Source organism: Electrophorus electricus, chromosome 12, assembly GCF_013358815.1.
Source record: "Electrophorus electricus isolate fEleEle1 chromosome 12, fEleEle1.pri, whole genome shotgun sequence".
NCBI classification, from domain to species: domain Eukaryota; kingdom Metazoa; phylum Chordata; class Actinopteri; order Gymnotiformes; family Gymnotidae; genus Electrophorus; species Electrophorus electricus.
This window is the reverse complement of record NC_049546.1, coordinates 12,161,610-12,182,455: the sequence shown is the minus strand read 5'-3', so window position 1 is coordinate 12,182,455 and position 20,846 is coordinate 12,161,610. Positions and strand designations below refer to the sequence as shown.

The 20,846-nt window shown below is 42.5% G+C and overlaps 1 protein-coding gene across 2 annotated transcripts in view; it reads right to left on the bottom strand.

Moving 5' to 3' along the window:
* Positions 1–20,846, bottom strand: part of LOC113574197 (teneurin-1-like) — a 138,287-nt gene that overhangs the window by 41,501 nt on the left and 75,940 nt on the right. For both annotated transcript variants that reach the window (XM_027004950.2, XM_035532295.1), the window contains exons 8-15: positions 18,894–19,104; positions 14,820–14,921; positions 11,303–11,497; positions 9,479–9,679; positions 4,243–4,428; positions 3,689–3,715; positions 3,164–3,310; positions 35–260 (exon numbers count right to left, since the gene is read on the bottom strand). In XM_027004950.2, coding sequence (XP_026860751.2) covers positions 35–260; positions 3,164–3,310; positions 3,689–3,715; positions 4,243–4,428; positions 9,479–9,679; positions 11,303–11,497; positions 14,820–14,921; positions 18,894–19,104 — 1,295 coding nt within the window. The remainder of the gene's footprint in view (positions 1–34; positions 261–3,163; positions 3,311–3,688; positions 3,716–4,242; positions 4,429–9,478; positions 9,680–11,302; positions 11,498–14,819; positions 14,922–18,893; positions 19,105–20,846) is intronic.

Below are 20,846 nucleotides of genomic sequence, written 5' to 3'. Positions count from 1 at the left end.
ATAAACAACAGACAGCCATGAAAAATGCACCCACCTGCCATCAAAGGGGATGTCTCCATGCAGTGTGTGCGTGCCTGCCTTGCCCAGGAGGAAGTGGACGCGCTGGAAGAAGGCATGCGTGGTGGGTGGGGACGTGCGCTCTGGTGGGCCAGGCCTCTGCTGGAGCAGGGCAAGGGGGTCGGGGGCACCCTGACAAAGGGGTTTATTACTGCAGCTCCCCTGCTGACAGCAGTCCGGATCCACACAATCCACCAGCCCGTCTGAAAGATGCATGTACCAAGTTATCATTGAATAAAAAGACTAAAGCCAGCATTCATAACACTTACTTACAGTTTTGATAATCACACTACCTGCCAAAATTTTCTTGTTCTGCTTTCTGCTAAAAAAATTACTACTTAATGTATATCCGAGGAAAAAGAAACACTTCATTTGGGGGGGTGGTGGGTTGGGGGTTGAAGATGGTGGGAGGAAGATTTTCCTCTTTAGATGTGGACTCAAAGCGTCCACTGCTAACCAAAGCTTCCATTTGAGTCAGAGACTGCATTTACATGATTATTATCTAAATTCGAGCAGGTGGCATTCTCTGGTGATGGCAGAGTGTTCAACCTTATGCCTGGATTTGGTCTGAAAGTGCTTATTTTCTACAGTCTTCCAAATAGATTTTTCCTGACCTTAGCAAGAGCATTTGTATCTGAATAAGAAGGTGATACCATAAAAATGGCAGGGTATTTCCATAACAATTTTATATATACACAAGCCCTCATGCCACCCTGCATTCCCCATAGTGGGAATGACATTGACATTTCTAGCTAACCACAGCATTACTTTATAAATGCCAGTAAGAAAAAGAACCACCTTCTTGGAACACCGGAATAATAGCTTTTGTCTGTGTCATAATGACCTATTTAAAGCCGTATTAACAATATTGTGATCCTGGCAGCCATGTTATCTGTCGCTGGCTGGGTCTCAGAGTCCTTGTTGCTGTGAGATAAAGAAGTTAAAAGAGGATGAACTGAAGCATTTCCATTCAAGGTCACCACCTCCTAAGGGCGCAAACAATTACATACCACCAGGAAACACATTTGACTTGTAAATGTCCCCAGCTGTGTATTCAGTACAAGTATTCCTGCAACAGATTCACCTCTTACAAATACCAAGGTAACTAGTTCTGAAACAGGAGGATATTCTGAAGGATCGACATATTCAGTGGGGTGTATGTGTCTGCTCACTGCATCAGATGGTTTCAAGCAAATGTTCAGCAATGGGGACATTTTTAAAGGAAAAACATAAATGTATATCAGATTAGCATACATGTTTGAATACAAACTCCTACTCATGGACAGGGTGCCAACTGTGGCCTGTGCCTTGTCATAAAACTAACTAAATATATAAATAATTGGTTGTATAATATATAAGGGCATCTTATAAGCTCATGTTATCTAACATTTTCATTTTCAAATTCCTTGCATAATTATGGTTACTGTCAAGGTCTTGCACATTACTTCAAAACTTTTTCAGGCAAATGAATTCTACAGTCCTTATTCTGCTTGTACTGAATGATCAGAACAGGTACTTAAACCCTAAACATTTATGTTTTTTTTTTTGTTTTTTTTTACATTCTTCAAGGTAAATACATAGACACACTTATAGTAGTTCAGCTATGTACCTGAACTTTGATGTGCAAAAACTTCTTCGTTTCTTCAGAGACCATTAACTGTGGTCTAACTTCATTATGTTACCCCCTCACCCCAGCTGGAAAGCCTTTGATTGTCATCTGTTTCCCTAAGGCCAGCTCCTAATGATGCCTCATTCAGAATATAAATGCTATTTTTAATGAGCACATGGACAGACCCAGATACAAATACGCATTAGACTTTGATTTTTACTCCAGACGCATGTAATTGAAAAGAGCTTACTTACCCTCCCCATCACCACCACCAGATAACATCTAGCTACCTTAAACAACTACATAAAAGTGGAGCACATGAAGACAATGTATATACTACATTAATTAGCCCTGAGATCTGAATACCACTGAAAGGGTATTGAATTTGCTGCTGAGTGAACGTCATCTCCAGAGCCTTTTGCTTTATAAAAGTGGGTCCAGCACAACAAGAAGGTACTAATAGCACTGAAAAAACTCACCAGATGCAGCCAGTGCTCTAAAGGCTGGGCGGGGGGGGGGTGGCGAGTAAGGGATGGACAGAGGCACTTCCGGCATTTTCCCTGTGCCTAAAGATTTCATTGATTTCGTTCGTGATATAGAGATCTCCACTCACGCCAGTCCGTGCCTCAGCTGTGGACGCACGGTGGCGGTAGCAGGGGATCGATGGGTGGGATGTTTAGCCCGACATTCCTGACTAGCAGTCAGACTTCCAGACGACACAGACAAAAAGGATAACATGGCTAAGTGTGCCCTGCCCCCACCCCAAACCCTCTCCATCTCATTGTTTCCCTTTTCAAAAGCGTGTGAAAACGCCTGAGATTTCAAAGCTATATTCTGAAGTATGTCCAATTTTGAGCTTCCAAATCTCAACATCTGTCCTCTTAGAGTAGGGGAGAGGCAGAGAGGAAAGAAAGCGATATTAAAATGGACACATGCTTTGGCAAGAGCTTCGGCTAACTTGGCCATACCACCTTTCGTCTGAACCCGGCCGACTTATCAACAAATCACCCGTCACCCGTGGGTTATGGAGATGCTGTTCCGCAAATCTCTAGCACAATCAGATGAGAGAGAGATTGGTTTTGGTCGCTCTATCTTTCTTTTTTCCCCCGTTTGGCACTCGTGTTTGTTTTTCTTTTCAACAGAAAATATATATTAAAAAAAGGGAGAGTGAATGTTCTCCTTCATCTTTTGTCTCAGCGGGACTGGAAGACATCAAACGCATTAACCTACATCACAAAGATTATAAATCCACTCAGTGGCTGGCCTACAGTGGTGTTTTAATAACGACACTGACAAAAGGCCCAGACTAGATACGCCAAGTGGTTGAAAATACATCCATGCTGACACCATATTAGGGAATCTATATGGAGTGTGAATTAGTAAACTCTTCATTCCCTGATCAATTCAGTAATTCGACCCATTCTTTTTTAATTTCTCTAACGTCCTTGTCATTTTTGGCTCAGCTGGCCTGCCATACCCCGAGAGGGCCAGGATTACCTCCGTCGTTGTCAACGTTGTCGTCGCACTCGCGCTCTGTCACGGCGTTGCAGCCGGGGCCGCTCCAGCCGGCCTGGCAGATGCAGTGCCATCCGCTCTGTTCCAAGGTGCAGCGCCCCTTCCCATTACACAAGCCTGGGCAGCCATCTGACACAGCGCCAACGCTTAGGGTTAGCTTTCTCCACCACTGACATAATACTTACAGCACAGCACAGCACAGCATTATGGGAGCAAATGCCTATAATACACCTACATTTCACAATAAACTGCATGATGTTAACTGAGAAGAACCCTTTAACATCGATTTGTTCAATTCTTTCTTGAGATCATGCCTGAAATGATAACTTTAACCCCTAAACTATACAATACACCCTATAGAGGCCATAAATGCATTAAAATCGACGAGGTGATTCAAGTGAAATATTACTGGTATGTGCTGCTATGCTATTCAACTAGAGAGAATCTATAATGACACTGAATGGATTCATTTCCAACATAGTATCACAGATAACACATGCCACTCACCTTTTACCACAACATCCAGATCATGGGCTGTAAGGAAAAAGGACATGAGAGCAGAGGTATACTAAGCACATTTAACACAGCTATACACATGCACACACACTCAGTGGCATAATTAAGGGAGACTTTATGGGGGAAGTCAGGAGCCGCAATTAGTTTGACACATCTAAGGAAAACTACAGTGCAAGCCCCTTAATTCCCTTGTTAAAGTGCAAAGGGAATGAAATGAGTTCTTGGCTATGCTTTTAGCAAATGTCCGAGATTTAATGGCTTTTCTGAGGCTCGGCATAAGCTGCGGCTACTTGCAAATTCACCCGGCACTCCTTTGTCAGGGCAACTCGCGTTTTCAAATTTGTCATTCTTAGAGCATCAGCTCATCTGCAAGCTAAGAGAAGGAATGCGGGTGAGGGGGAGTCGGGTTTTGCGTTGACAAGGAAATATTACGGTTTAATTGCCGCCAAATTAGTCGCGATGCGGCAGCTGATTAGCGCGCTGCTCGGAGGCTGCAGCAGCGGGGGAGGAGGGTTGGGAGGGGAGTGGTGTTGGCGAAGACTTACCTAGGGTGCAGTGCTCACCCTCCCAGCCAGGTTGGCACTGGCACTTGCCATCCACGCAGCGGCCGTGTTCTTCACAGCGTGGGTGGCATGCTCGCTGGTCGCATGCCCCACCCTCCCAGCCTTCCTCGCACTGGCATCGACCCTCCAAGCACATGCCGTGCGAGCCACACGACACTGGGCACAGCTCTGATTGCCCGGGCGGGCGACGGGTTTTAAACACGGGAGAGGGCAGGTAGGAGGAAACAAAAAGTGGTGGAAGAAAAAAACCACAAACTTTTACTCAAAACAGCTTTAGATATATATATATATATATATATATATATATATATATATATATATATATATATATATATATATATATATATATATATATATATATATATATTTATTTTTATTTTTTTTTTTTTTTTTGTTGTTAACTTTTTATTGATTTTACACAAAACCAAGAGTGGGTTTTCTTTAGTGAGAGATGATTCCTGGGTCCTGAGGAAAACCTTCATGATCCACTTAAAGCAGCTACACAATAAATGTTTGCACTGTATGATCAAACCCAGAGCCCAGCTCTTCTATTCCTTCCTCCCTTTACTATACAAGTCATTTTCTAACATATTAATAAAATAGACTGTTTCACAGACACAGGGCTACTTCCCCATAATGAGAGTGGGGAAGAGAATGAAAACTGCTGAAGGCCCAAAAACCTCCCTTATCCCCACACTGCCAGAACCATTTCAATTCAAATGTACTCTGCACTTAGGAAACTGTATCGAAATGGGAGAGGCTCAGGATCTAAGCTTCATTAGAATGATATTAGCATAGGCTTAAATAAGACTTAACGTTCTGCATCTGAACTGGATGATGATGTGATAATAGTCTACCCCAGCAGAATCACAGATTCTGTGAGTCAGAGAGAATGTAATTTCGTGGAGCATAACATGAAGCACGACATGGTGTGACATGGAGTAACCAAAAGCGTGCACAGACGCATGCGCAATCATGCATGCACGCACACGCACACGCACACAAGCACACTTAAAGAACACAAGCCTGGTGTATTTCACTAACAGCACACAGTTCTCAATCTCTATCCAGGCTATGAATCAAATCGACTCAATTTCACTAGTAACAAAGTGACCTGATTATGTAGGACATTGGCACACTCAGCTCTTCTGGACATTTTGTAATGTCACATGTAAATCAATAGCAATAAACCAACTGCTGATGGACTGGATCCCTATACAGACATTAGCAATCCTGTCACAAACCATCTCAGTGCTAAAAAGAAATAGCATATTGTAATTTTACAAATTTAATCAGAATTTGGAATGTACTTAAAATGTTACAACATTATTATTATAACTCATTGTTTCATTAATATAATGCAACATAAGGTAGCACAATGTAATGCAACAAAAGGTAACAGTGCAGTGTATCACAATCTGATGTATATGTTCATCCAACACATTTTGAGGAGCACAGTTTTAGTAGTGCAGTTTCCAGGGCTCCATTATAATCCATACACTGAAACATCTTACAAAATGGTTGAAACCCCAGCTGGTTCACTATATACAAAAGAAGCAGATGATTTGAGTTGGAGGTACATCCTGATCTTACAGAAGCTGTTGAGTTACAATAAACCCCTCCCAAAACCCCATGATTCTCTGATGCTCTGATTCCCACTCAGCAGAGGCTCTGAAGGCATAGCAGGAGGGGAACAAAAGGGAAGCAAATATGCCGCGCAGGCAGGAGAAAGAACAGGGGAAATCCAGATCGGAAAAATGAAACAAGGAGTAGTACTGGAACTGAAAAAAACCCTTTCCTCTGATGAGACCGCCACTCCTGCTACACAGCGCTCAAGTACACGAAGAGGCTGGCTGAAATGAAATAAAATTACTGCACAACCCTTCAGTCTCAAAAAGCCTCATGCTGATGAAAGGAGTGATGCAGGAATAGGCTAAATGGTTATAGAAATAATAATTTTTAATATAGCAACAACAAAAGTGGTACTTCAATCAATAGTATAATAAATTATGTCCAAAAAAGATACTTGAGTGAAGAACTACAATGCTCTGAGGACTGCCCTGTGAGTGGGAGATTCTCACTCAAATCAGCAGTACTCTGTGTGTGGTTTCAAGGGTGGAATCTGGAAAGCAATCAAAAAGCATTTTAAAAAGTAGGTGTGTCGGTCTTAGGGATCACACAATAAGATACAATCTTAATCCGTAAGGCAATGGTTCAATATCTGGCATATGCTGCGGTGAAACGATGGGACACGAGTCCTCTCAGTAATGCTTGCAGGATATGATCAATGCATCTAGCATACAAATTTTACATTTCTAATTTACAGTATACTCAGTACACTCAGGTGGGCAGTAAACATTTATTAAGCTCTGCTTGAAGAAAGATCTTAAATATGATTACTATCATCTTTCATTTTTTTCGCCTCAAAACAACGGTGATAACATTGTAATAAACTCTCAGCTGGTTCAAGATACAGACTGAAGTATACACACAGGATCGATAGAATAACATTGTTGCCTAAATAATTGATTCATGTCAAAATTGATGTATTGGATCACCTGCATTAAAAAGATGGTTGGATTAAATAGAAAACCCTACAACACTGCATGAAGTCTTTAGTGGCATATGCATACTCTCTGTAGTGGTTATTTAATGAGTAGTGCTGCAAATGAGGACACCCCCACTCTCAATCTCTCATACTTCTTCTCACTACTCCAGTCCCCTTCATTACACTGTCTGAAGATTCTCCCGACAGCCTCTTCCAAGACTAATCTCAAACGAGGGCTGACGAGCTCACCTAATTAAGTGAAATGTCCCACAGCCAAGCTTGCCTAGAGAATGGATGGCCATGCCCTCCTGCCACTGAAAGCTTGTAATGATGAATCATAATACCACTTGCACCTATCGGTATCGGAAGCCATAAGTATGAACATCCTTTATGTACATGGCAACAATTTACTATCAAAACAAAAAAAAGGCTCACCTGCTGGGCCAAACAAATGCAAATCAGTGTTGCAATAGTGTATGCTGTTGTGGAATTAGCACCTGAGCCACATATTCACCAAGCTGATAAGTCACAGGTGTGGACTATTTAATACATTGTAATTAGGTCAGCCTTGTCAAGATTGCCGCATTTTCAAAGAGACTGAGCGAGGACAGGTGGAGAGGAGAAGCGTGGAGGAGGCATGTTTCACAAGAGCTCAGAGTAAACGATACTTTAATGTCATGTACGCCACGTTTCCTTATGTTTGTTTTTTGGCAATCAATTGTTCTTCTCACCTGAGCCATTGTATTAAGTTTTGCTTTTTTTGTGTACTTCAGGCAGTTTGCATTGAGATGAGGTATGGGCATGGGGTTTGTCATTTTAGAGTAATAGCTTTTGTTGGGTCGTGTTGCACCATTCATGAACTTAATTACTGGACCAAATGAAAACAAATCGCAGTAGCACAAAGGTTAGCTTATCAACTCTAAAGCCACGTAACAAATAAAAATCAAGCAAATTTGTTAAAAATAATAATGAAGGAAAGCAATTAAAATTAGAGCCACTGTAAAGAATTTTGTCATGGTAAATCATAAATTTGGAATAGCTTAGCAATGGGAATCACCCAGGCTGCCTGAAGACAAAAAGGAAAAAAAAACAAAGGAGGTAGTTGTATAAGATTTTGTAGAGAGAAACATAGTGCAAGGCTCTTGAGAGGAGGCAGTTACACTAAAAATAATGGCCTAAAGGTCTGAAAACATCATATCAGATGGAATTAGTGGGATTGTACATGCATGCATGAAAATTATGAACGGTGTAGTGATCAAAGCTTACTGCTCTGAAACACGGTGGAGGTTTCATGGCTTACTTATTCAGACTCTGGAACTGACTCACATCTTTATTGATGATGGAACTACATTTACTGCGGTGATAACTGACATGATCAAATATTCATTTTCATACCACCTTATTTTTATGTTTATTTATTCTAGCATTAAACAAAGCTCAGCAAAAATCATGAAAAAAGTTATTGCAGTTTACATACATGGCTTGTAATAACCACAAAACCTGAAGTTATTGCAGTCATTACATACATGGCATATGACTGAATATTGAGAAGAGACTGAGAAAGATAAACTATTTACAGCTATGACTGCAGGAAGTGAGTACAAGAAATGGTGGGGGAGCAGAATACTCCATTTCCAGGCGGTCAGAGGAACACAAGACAATTGAGACAATTCATCTAAGGTGCCATTAACACCTCTAAAAATGGTGTCTTCAGCAGCCGTGCTGCCTGCTCAGACACATGCAGTATGACACTAGCCTCAGCACATCCGCCCTCCACCCCCACGCATGTTTGTCTCACACACACACACACACACAAACACACATACACACACACACACACACACAAACACCAGAGAACAAACTCCCTCCCACACACACATGCGAAGTAACATCCTTATTACTGTTAAGGCAGACACGCAATACATATACACTCTGTTCGCCTGCATGCCGCTCACACAGACATGCTGCAAATAAACAATAAACAAAGACACTACAAAATAAAACAAAGCCACAAAGGCATTACACTTATAAACACCTCCAGCACATATAAACACTGTCGCCTCTTTGGCATCAACAGGTAAAGTATGCTACCCTCCTCTATAGTCAACTGAGGGAATTCACTCCATCCATGATTGTTATCATGAAGAATCAAAATCAAGAATCATCAAGAGCCTCAGCCAAGGTCTCAGGAAGGGCTCCTTTTTTGTTCTAAAATGAACAGTAATAGATTGTTGGGAATGTAAAAGCAGGCACAGGATTATTGTTTCCTGCTTTTGGAGACATGAGCAAGACCCTCAGCCCAGGTCAGGCTGCTCACGGTAGCTGTCCCCTGTGATCAGTACCTAGTAGCCTCTCCTTCTTCTGACTGTATGGGCGTGCTCGGTACCTAGTAGCCTCTTCTCCTTCCATGTGTATGGGTGTGCTCGGTACCCAGTAGCCTCTCCTCCCTGCGTGTATATGGGTCCTCCAGTATTAGAACTTCCTATAGGTTGCATAGACTGCCATTGATTTTAATATAGTTCTGTTAATTTTATAATAGAATTTATATAGCATTGAATAATGCTATATCAGAGAAAGGCTTATCAAGAAATGGAAAAAGACGAATTTCCAACAACTTTGAGCCCCTCTGTTGGTACAGCAAAGTAATGTTATTACAGTGGCTCAGCCTACCTGTGTAGCAATCGGAACCAGTCCAGTTGGGTTCACACACGCAGGTGCTGCTCTCGGGTATGTAGGTCCCATGGCCTGAGCACTGTTCCTGACAGGTGGGCAGCGGTGTCTCGCAGCTCATACCACCCCAGCCTGCCGAGCACAGGCACTCGCCTTTGACACACACGCCATGGCCTGAACACTGAGGATCCAGGCAGTCAACTGTAGTATTACAAAAACGAGAGGAGAAGACCGTCTCTACCCATGCTGGACAATATAAGGCGCCATATGTGCAAGTGATTAGAGCATGTGTACTGATGGGATAACTCAATGGTTGACAGTAAACAAGTAAATGGATTTTTAGTTTTTGCTGATGCTATTGATACACTGAAATGCATCCCATGACAACTTAAAAAAAAAAAAGAAAAATCTTTTCATACAAGGACATGACTAAATTGTACCTTATGATCGGATTTTTGCAGTCTAAATAGTCTGCACTGTCTATTGCAAAGCTGCAGCATTTGATAAAGATCTCCTCCCATTTTACGAGCTCAGGGGGCATGAAGGAAGAAAAAAATGGGAAGAGTTGCGTTCACAACACCATTCCGTTGGAGAGCCGGTTAACGAGACAGGCCGAATAAAACCAGCCGGCTTGCCCGCCCCATACATTAACCGCACTCTCTGCGTCGCCTACTGTATTCATGGAGCAGTAAATCTATTCCATTTAGCCAGTGTAATTAGTCTGATACTCCTGGCTTTTATCGAAGACCCGGTCTCATCAACTCAAGGTTATACGCATCGCCAGGGGTTTCAGACAGGGCCGCTATTATTGCTGTGGAGAGCGGGCGTGTTCGACTGGAGGCCCATTGATTTTGTGTTGCGAGCTGGGAAGCGTCTGAGGACCCCACGTACAAACGGGTGAAAAATAACCCAGGTCCCTGTGGTTGTGGAGTCATCCACTGCTTCTTAGAGACAGGGGACAACAGCCGGATTAAGCAAGAGAGCAGGTAGGTGAGGAGGGAAATGGTGTTTATTGCGTCATTGGACATGTTCGGCTCCATTCTCAGAGACAGACAGAGAGCTGAAGGATCTGAGCAGAAAAAAAAAACAAAAAACTAATGCTGATGCTAACATGCCAACGCTAACGCTAATGGACCAGAATGTTAACACTAACAGTGCTAATATGGAGTGACAGCTAATGTCTATTATCTGGCCTTAGCCAAATCAGATGCTAGCTGTTCCGTCTTTCCTTTTTGACTTCATTCATCTGAAGTGAATGAAGAGAGTATGAGTTGTAATAAAATCACACAAACACACACACACATCTTGATTAGAGAATGTCCGTTATTTGATTGGATTACAGAGGCACTGAAGCATCAGTTCACAGATGAGAATTTGTTATTGATTTTTGAATGAGGCTGCAGTCTGTTCGTAGGATAAGTGCCCCTTACACTACAAGGACCCACCCATGGATCATAATGACATAGCTTTCATATTAATTCTAGCCTAATTACTGAATAAGGCACAGTCATTACTGATTAATGTGCTTTAAAATGAATAACCAAATAATAAGTTTGGAGTTTAACAGGTTAACAATTGTATAATAAAGAAGTGATCTGTGTTTCACCACCTTAAAAGAACAGGTTTCTTGTTAGCAGTCAGAGCTATAATAATATGGATATTTTTATGTAGTATGTAGTATTCATATAGCATTTTTAATTGCAGGTTCTATCAAGGAGAGATATCTCAGCAGGCACAGAAGCTCCTCAAAATAGGAACAAATTTAGAGGAGACTCTCCTTTAAAAAGCTCCAGGAGGGGCGTGGGGTTTAAGGCGTGTCCTTGCCTTGCTCACAGTTGTTGCCCTTGTAGGTGGGAACGCAGATGCAGATGCCTTGGACGCACTCGCCACGGTTGGAGCAGGTGGGGTCCACACACTGGTCCTCCTGGATGCTGCATTCAGGCCCCTTCCAGCCCTCGTGGCACACGCACCGGCCCTTCTCGTACTCGCCATTCCCGCTACACAGCACGGGACAGGTGTCTGCAAAATGGCCGGCCCAGCAAAGCCGCAGCCAAACAAGTGAGAGAGAGAGAGAGAAAGAATGGCATGGTAGCAAGAGCTTAGCTTCCACAAACAAAATGCAAATGTTAGGGTAGCTGCTAATCCATCATTTAAGTCCCCAAACAAACTAAAGATGCTTACATTTCCTTTGTACAGAATCCTACCTTTCTGAAAAACAGCTAGTAATGGTGACAGTCACAGTGACCGAGTATTTCCTTGTCTTGCTAGACTAAAGAAAGACCCTGACATTTTATGTTTGATTAGTTTTGAATGATTTTCGTTTATTAAGACAAGTTGATGCATAACTCTACTAAATTCTAATAGCCATGCTCTCCTTAAGCACACATATTCTCAAATAAACTGTTTGGCTATCACAAATAGCGAATTCCAGTGATCCAAGTATGTGAGCAAGGCATTTTAAATGCCGTCATTTGTTACTCTGCAATTTCCTTCATGAAGGAAGTGATAGGGCCTTCTGTCCATTGGCTTAATGGTGGGAAAAATATGTGTTCGCTACTGTTCATCTAAACAAGCGAGGCGCTCAGAGATTATGGCTCACTAGAGTAGTCACGGCACGCTTGTGCTTGTGTCTGTCTCATTCGCGAGGGTCTAGGCCATGACAAAAAAAGTAAAATAAATAATCATATGGCAGCTGGAGAACTGTAATGTCAGGGACAGATACAAACTATATTACATGCGTATTCTGATTTCATTCCATCTGATTTCATTCACACAAATATCAGCACCACCCTGCAGCTGACTACATGTTTTCCATTTACGCTGGTTCCATCCTATTCTCGCTAGATGCAGCTTGATTCAAAACAGGATGCCGCGAATCTCCCACACGGCGGGTGGCTACCGCGCTGCACTAATCCCACCACATCGCTGCCGTGTCCTCACATCGATGATGGCGGCCAGGCGCACGGTGTGTACTCAAAGCCCATGTCCACAGCTGTTGCAGTGCGATGAACGCTTTGGATTTGCGCGTTGGTTGCACGTTTCCCTGTGCCCGCGGGGTTCATTTCCACCTCACCTCTCGCTTAATAAAAAGTCCCGACGGGGTGCAGTCTGCGCCCGCCGCCACTCCCTATGGAAGCTAGTCAAAGGAAGTCATTCGTGTTGAATATGGAAACGCCATGCTGCAGTAACAGTGTCCCAAGCAGAACTCTGTCGCGAACATATTTAATCAATACTGATGCAAATGAGGATGCAGACTCTCTTTTTGCACCTCTCTCTCTCTCTCTCTCTCTCTGTCCCTATCTGTAGCTATCCCACTAAGCTCCATGCTCAGCGGAAATGTGTTAATCCTTGCTGTAGTTTTAATTTGCCCAAACACCACCTGAGCTGATTCTTGATTGAATCCCCCGCTTCAAGGGCTCCAGACACCGTGTGCTAACGGATGTCGGTAATAAGCTGGCATTAGCTACTACCCGCAACATCGCTGCTAGGTGAGTGCAACCCAAGCCAGCCCCTTTCGTCAGCCGCCGCACGAGCAGACACCCAAACCCCAAGGTAGTGTGACACTGCATGTGTGCCTCCCTCTCTCCCACCTTATGGCATGGCCCTTTTAGCCTGGCAGTGCCAAAAATGGACGCTAACGAGGGTGGGAGGGGAGGTGGGCCATGGTGTCAAATTCTCATATAACTAAAGCCTCACCTTGGATACCCTTGCTAAGGTCATCCACCTGCCATGGCATTCTCCAGCATAGATCAACTTTGGGTGGTGATGCTGGAGTGGCACTGTTCCAATCCGAACCTGACTACTATGCTCCACAACATTCCAGGCACAGCACCGAGCCGCTGCATTATATTCGCCACAGTCATTCACAGGCCTGGAAGGTGTGTAGACTGGAAGGAGGTGCAGGAATCAAGCCCGGGTAATAGGCTATAAGGAGCAGTGAATGACATCTCGGAGACCAGGAGGGGTGGTGAGAACGGCCTGATTTATTGGATCTGAGCATTCCAGCCGAGCCCTTTTTAACATCTCTGAAGCCTATAATCATTTACAAGCATGACGATGAAGGAATCGAGGGAGAAAGAAGGAGAAAAAACAGAGATCGAGAGCTCTCTCTCACAAATGAATGAATTTTGCTAAATAAAAAATTATTTTGCCCTTAGATGTTTGTTTTGAGTACACGTGAGCATGCAAACAAAGTTCACCATGAGCTATCCCTCTGCTCTAGGGCTACCTAGATATTCCTTTGGCCAGTCAAAATGTGAACCTAAATTGCCAAAATGTAAATGCCAAAAAATACGCAAGTACGGGAACCCAGGAGGATCAACTGGGTGTACCATCCTCAGGAGAACAGAACAGGGATTATATTATATAAAAACCTCATCTGTGAAGTTTGATCTCCCTCTGAAGAGAGTTTTAATGATGGAGGGGCCAAATGAGGCATGGCATCAGAAGTTCAGGAATGTGCACATACACATAGGAATAGCTGTTATTTAGCTGCCTTAAAGCGCCTCTTCTTTTTGGATGTGGTTAATGGGGCATGTGTAAAAATTACACCACCACCGCACACCTCTCTCAAACTGTTACACTTTTAAGAAAGAGACAGCCATGGAGCTCTGAACTCTGGCATGGTTTACACTGAATATAAAAAAAAAAAGAAAAAAAAAAAGTGTTATACTCGTAGAAGACATGACGCCCCTGCTGCTATACAACATAGAACACATTTTTCCCTAATCCCAGTGCATATGACTCAACTCATCATTTACAGAGAGAGCCCTTTGTGTGTCTGTTAGAACAGGGAGAGCACCGTAGAGTGTGCTGCAGAGGTAGTGAAGGAGCAGCTGTGGGATCGCTAGCATAAGCCATTTTTGTCTTGTGTTGTTGTCATCGATGTCGATGCGGCAGGTTCTCTGGGCATGACTGTACACAACGTACACACATCATAATCTTAGGCCAACACTTTCACAAAGGTTTCACTGGTGTTTGCTTTTGAGAAAAAAAAATCCATATTCTCAGGGAAGTCAGAGTGAAGGGAGAGAAGAGAAGAAGAAAAACAAAACAGAGAGAAAGAAGCACACAAAAACTGCACTGAGGCAGCGAAGCCATCTTTAACAAAACACTCCTGTCAGTGGCGTCCTCTGGAGGGCCACACAGGGGGCTTGTGCTCAGGTTGTGGAATGCAGTGACCTTGTCCCCTCAGTCACTGGAGATGGGAGGGGGAGGAAGAGGAGAAACTGGGGGAGGGCATGGGAGGCAGGTAGTGGGGTGGGCCAGTTAATGCCTGAAGCCAAATTGCCCTTAACCTCGGAGGACCCGGAGCTATTGGGACGGTGATGTGGGCACTGACCTTTCTCACAGTTGGGCCCCAGGAAGCCGGCAAAGCAGTGGCAGTGGCCAGCCACACACTCTCCATTGCCGTTGCAGTTCGAGGAACATCCGTCCATTGATTCTGCACAGTAAAGGCAAAAAATTGTTCACAGAAAACACTGAACGCTCTCAATACACACTTCAAATCAAAGAGCTACACATTTGAATCCCTATCAGACAATATCACAGACACAAGTATTGGGACTGGAAACAAACTGCTGTTGCTGTTGTTGCTTTGCCATAATATTCTACCCTGACTACAGCAGTAATGATATTTATTATTATTATTATTATTATTATTATTATTATTATTATTATTATAGCATAACTGTACTGTGTTGCTGTTGTTTGGGCATAAATGTGGATCAGTTCAACTGTCACTACCACATATGACATACAAAGTGTGAATGCATGAAAGGGTTCTTTTACATCATGGACTTGTGTTGCTACAACTGTGCCAAAGCTTACATCATGCTGTTAACAAAAAGACAAAAATTAAAAAATTAAAACCGTACTGACTGGAAACCCAAACAAAAGGGCCCAGGAGGATGCGTGAGAAGGGGATCATGAGGGAGACGTTTTGGGGTTAGAATGAAGGAATGGGTTTCTTTCAACTCCACAACATTGCTTCCAGCACACAGCACCCCATTACATAAACCGTACACAACTGATATATTTATGCCTCTATCCTTTTCCCTTGCTCACACACAGGAGGGAAATGAAATCAGGAGCTATAAATAGCTATTACAGAACCTGTTTCATATTAGTGAAAAAGATTCTTACCTGGAGATGAGTGACTAGTTCATGTAATGTCAGCCAACTATTTCCACCCAGAGAGTGGCATAGTTTACAGTACGCAGACACCATATGGCATTATAAGCCATATGCCAACGGACTCTGCTAATTACTGCAGTTTAGACCACTAGAAAGTGTCCATGCAGCGTCCGCCAAAAATGAATGTCTGTAGTTTTACACCTTTTTTTTTTTGACAAATCATATGCTAGAATGTTCAATTAAGCAGCAAAAATGTGCTTGTTTAATAACAGATAATTTCCAAATGCTTGAATCACAGAACTCACAGGTATACACTGGGATGCTGTGTACTTTTGCCTACACATTATCCAAAAGAATTGCAAGGACACTACACAAGTTGCAACATATAATCTTTTATTCATTTATTTCAATACTGCCTTCTGTGAGGCTGATGCATTCTTATCATTTATTTTCACACCCTCACCACTCTTTCTGTAGTATTTTTATAGAAAGAAAGAAAGAAAGAAAGAAAGAAAGAAAGAAAGAAAGAAAGAAAGAAAGAACAAAGGCCGGTCAATCTTACCACATAAATGTACCGCCCCAACCCTATAAAGCAGTTGTGTTTCCATTTCAGTACTGAATGAATGTGAAAGTGCTCCTAGGATGAGATTTTTCCTGAGCGAGATTCTCTGTGGGTTTGGCATGTGTCTGAGTGCTGTCTTATTGTGTTATACAGACACACTTCTACTAAGAAATCAACAAACAGTTTTGCTGTGCCGCCATCCACTGTGAATATTTTTTCATGCAACTGTCAAAGGTTTGAAATCGATGTTGGATAAATCTCTGATGGGAAGGTGTCTTACAGCAGAGTAAAATTCCTTGGTTTAGAGGTGTGCCAGCTGGCTAGTTATTCTGCTGCTATCTTAAAGTGCCAATTTGTTAGCTACTCCACTTTGTGGCTTATGTCTGTTTCAGCCACAGCTACCAACAAATGGTATATATAACGTCCTTTGCAGCTCTTGTGTAATTTATGCATAAAAACACTCAGTCACATAAAAACATACCATTACCCTTGCAGGAATATATAATAATAATAATAATTATTATTATCATTATTATTGTTATTATTACTATTATTATTATTATTATTATTATTATTATTATTATTTCTTGTTTTTGAAATGCCTGTCTACAGTGCTGGAGGAAATATGAGAGCTATGAAATATGCCACGGTGCATAGTGGGTAATATTTAGAAGTTATTTTCATGCACAGCTAATATTTATGCTTTCATCCTGGACAAAGCAGAACACATTCGTAACTAGCTGGATGAATAAGATGTGAAAATTGTCACATTATAAACCAGAAAGCTATAGCTTGTTAGCCAGTGTTAGTGAACTTAAGTTAAAAAAAATCTAGCTAGCTAGCTATGCTATGTGATACATATAATACATTTATATTACTACACTATATAAATTAATGACAATATTTGGAACAAATCTGTGAATGACAAACAAACCAGACAGCAAACTATAATGACGTTACAGAAATAATTTATTGCGGGTGAATTTATTAATTTTGGAATGGGATTTGCCTCAGATAAAATCTAGCATTCATCAGTATGCGCACACATGTATGCTGTAAAAAGTAATTATGCAATGTGAATATTTGAATAATGTTGGATAAATTATCTTATCTGATTTTATAGGCTACTGGCTCAAAGCAAATCCTTCTCGAAGGTGGTGGAAACAATGGAGCAATAGCAGTAACTTCCTAGTTCACTACTCTTGTTTTGTTTTAGTAGTAGCTGTAAGGAAAATGCCTATTCCTATTCTACAGCCAACCTAGCAAGTATGGCTAGATATATTCCCTTATTCCCTACTCTTGGGATTTTATGTAGTTGGAGTGGACACTGGGGGCAGCTTGTGTTTACGAGGTGCAGTCCATTTTCGATGGGCACTATAATGGCAATAATCGGCAACTGTTGGAGGTGTTCTCTCTCTCTCTCTCTCTCTCTCTCTCACAATCTGTCTCTCTCTCTCTCACACACACACACACACACACATTTTTGGCAGACCTTTCTTGCGAGTATGATACATGCTTCAGTATGCTTTGCCAATGATACATAGACTGAATATTATTTATTTATTTGCTTATTTATTTTGCTGGTCATTCTTTTTAAACTACCACATTTCATGTCACTTAATTTTTTATTATGCCTAATACATGTATATATATATATATATATATATATATATATATATATATATATATATATATATAGTTATAATCAATGGATACTATAAAAATCTAGGCTTCCTTTTGCTACCCAGGACCTGTCAGTCATCTCAGGGAAAGAAAACAACTTGAGCTATTATGGTCTCCCAGCCAAAGACCACCCATGCTGGGTAGTGTAGATTCACTGTTCTGGTCCTGTGCTCAGCAGTGAGTAGGCTGTACATTATGTACTGACTGAGCACTGGGTAGGAGAGCTACATAAAAACAAACTAATGCTAATGAAGTGTTAATGCATCTATGACTGATGCAAATGGACTTAAATTGTGCACAAACCTTAACAAAAGGCAGTAATCAGGGGCAACTAACCATATTCAGTAAAAGTTTAAAAACGAACATATATTTTTATGACATGAAACATCATGGACGTTTTCCCTGTGCTCAAAAGCTTTTTTTCTGATTAATTTTGTCTGAGCAAATCAGAGCATAGCAAGTGCTACACCTTCACTGAGCTAATCCATCCACCTGACAGCTGAGTCGCATCAAGATACTGATTAAACTGCCTGATTACGCAGAGATGCCTTGCGTTAGGACAGCTCTACTGTGGAGTGCTGTCATGCTATTCATCCACCTCCATCACAATGACTTTCTGCAGGATAATGCTCAGTCCCACGCTTCAAAGACCTGTCCACAGATTCGGGAAGCTGAAAAATGCCCTGCTCTTTCTATTCCTTTGTGTGCTCAGTAGTTTGGGATGCGACACACCAGACAGGTTTCGGAAGATGGGCACATGCAGTGCCCCAGAAGCTAAGAATCAACTCTTTTCGAAGACAATATATCACACTGCATTATGCAAATAGTGCCTAATGAATTGATTTAAACTTGGTTATTCCAAATGTCAATATTGTAATTTATTAATCTTACTAGATATTATGTTAATAACTGTTACTAGATTTGTTAATTTTGATTACTAGATTTGAATCCACTGAAACATTAGATCCTTGATTCTCTGTACTTTAAAAGATGCAGAGAAACGAGTAATATGTATGTAAGATTTGTGCTCCTTACCGATGGTGGAGCTCAGGAGCAGGACCTGTTCTGTCTTCTTGCCGTCATTGTACAGTGCCAAGTACCAGGTCCCTGGGTCCATGTACTCAATGAAGCCTGTCTCCAGCAAAGAGCCAAGCTGCAGGTTCCTGGGCACTGAGCCCAAGTTCTCAGATCCTTTTGCTTCCTGTTTGATCAACTGCTTGCCATCCAGGAGCTTCACAAAGTCAAACTGAATGGGGTAGAGGGGCATAAGGGTGAGTCAGCATCAGGGAATCTGGTAGACGAGCATCTCCAAATTTTCTGCATGCCTGAAGCTTTAGGGAGAAATGAGACTAGAAGTTTGCCAATGAAGTATTTGAGTGCCATTTTAATTGAGCTAATTACCTAATCAAGATAAAACTGTCTTGCTCCTTCAATAGCACTCAAAATATCATATCCTCATTGGTCGTATTCTACTCTCTCCTGTACAGTGCATTAGCCTTGTGTGAGAAATACAAGCTATGGATATTGTATGCCAATGAGTATGATATGAGAATAGACTCCTATTTTGCTCATACTCTCAAACTACAGTGTTGCCCTACTCAGTTCTAGGACTTTGAGAACTGTGATCTATGCCCCCCTATGGTGTCGATTTTAAAAATCCCTGCTGAATATACTCCTGTGCAGATCTCTTTACTAGCACTGTATTGGTTAGTCTTTTGATCTACTTCTGATTTTCAGTAGGACTACACTGGCTCTGTCTATTGTACTCTCTCTCACACACATGCACTCACTTACTGTACTTGAGCGTGCCAGCTCCGTGACGGATCATGCCCGGAACTGCATGAGTCGACATGCCAGGCGCAAGAAACGCGGGGGCCCAATTTGTTTGGATAGGTATCTGACCCATCCTGGGCTGCACCACCTTTCCCGTTCGTGGGCGACTGAGATAACGAGGGCCGGCTCTCTCATGCACGCATGCACGCAGTCACAGCACTGCATAGCCAGATAAGTGGGCTATGACAGTCCCCTCAGGCAGTTAGTGGTGCCCCCCCCTCCACTACGTGTCACTAGCATTTGCTTATTTTCTGCATGAAGAGGAGGGCTGGCAGAGATATACTACCCTCCGCCTGCCAGGCTCTGGGACTGCTACACCACTGCCTTTTCACACCTGCAGGACAAAGAAGGAGGTGGAGGGCTTCGGGGTGGTGTGGGGGTGGGCTTGTATTGCCTTTGCCCCGGATCCAGTAAATACCGATGATTCAAAGTGCTGTGTTAATGTGCCTCAGGATATCACAAACCTCCTGACAGGCGCTGTGAGTCAGGCGCATTCAAGTAAGTGGCGCTGGGCCAGCTCCTCCCTCAGGTAGAAGCGGGGAGCAGCTGCTCCTCCACCCGCACCCCATACTGTGGCTGGAGCTGGAGCACCATGGTAATAATCAATCCAAGTTCACGATAAGTTATTGATTACCAATAGGAGTGCCTGCTTTAACATCAATGTACATGTGGGTAACTGCTGCCCTGTTTAATCTCCTAGTGCTCTTGTAATGCATCTTTGCCATTTTTTGTAGAGGAGGAAATATCCTTGAACTAGGATAAAGTGAGGCTTGCTCAGGGGATTAGTGTCACATTAATGTCAGACAACATCCAATTAGTCTCTGTCATGTCGAAACTTGCAGGTCTAACGAACAGTAAGGACACCGCTTTTTTCAGGTGAGTCAGAAAGGTGGCGGGGGGGGGGGGGGGGGTGGGGCAGGGGCTGCAAAACCCCCAAATGGCCACTCAGATGACCTACTAGGACCTACCCCAGGAGTCTGTTTGTACAGCAAGGTCTGGTTAAGCGCAGCATATGTCCGCTGGCATGAGCCGAAGCCTTTAGGCATAGATTACTCAATGTCAATGACTATGCAACTCACACACCCACCCACCCACACACACCAACAGCAGACATGTACCACCGATTGGCACATGCTGGAACACACTTTCATCGTC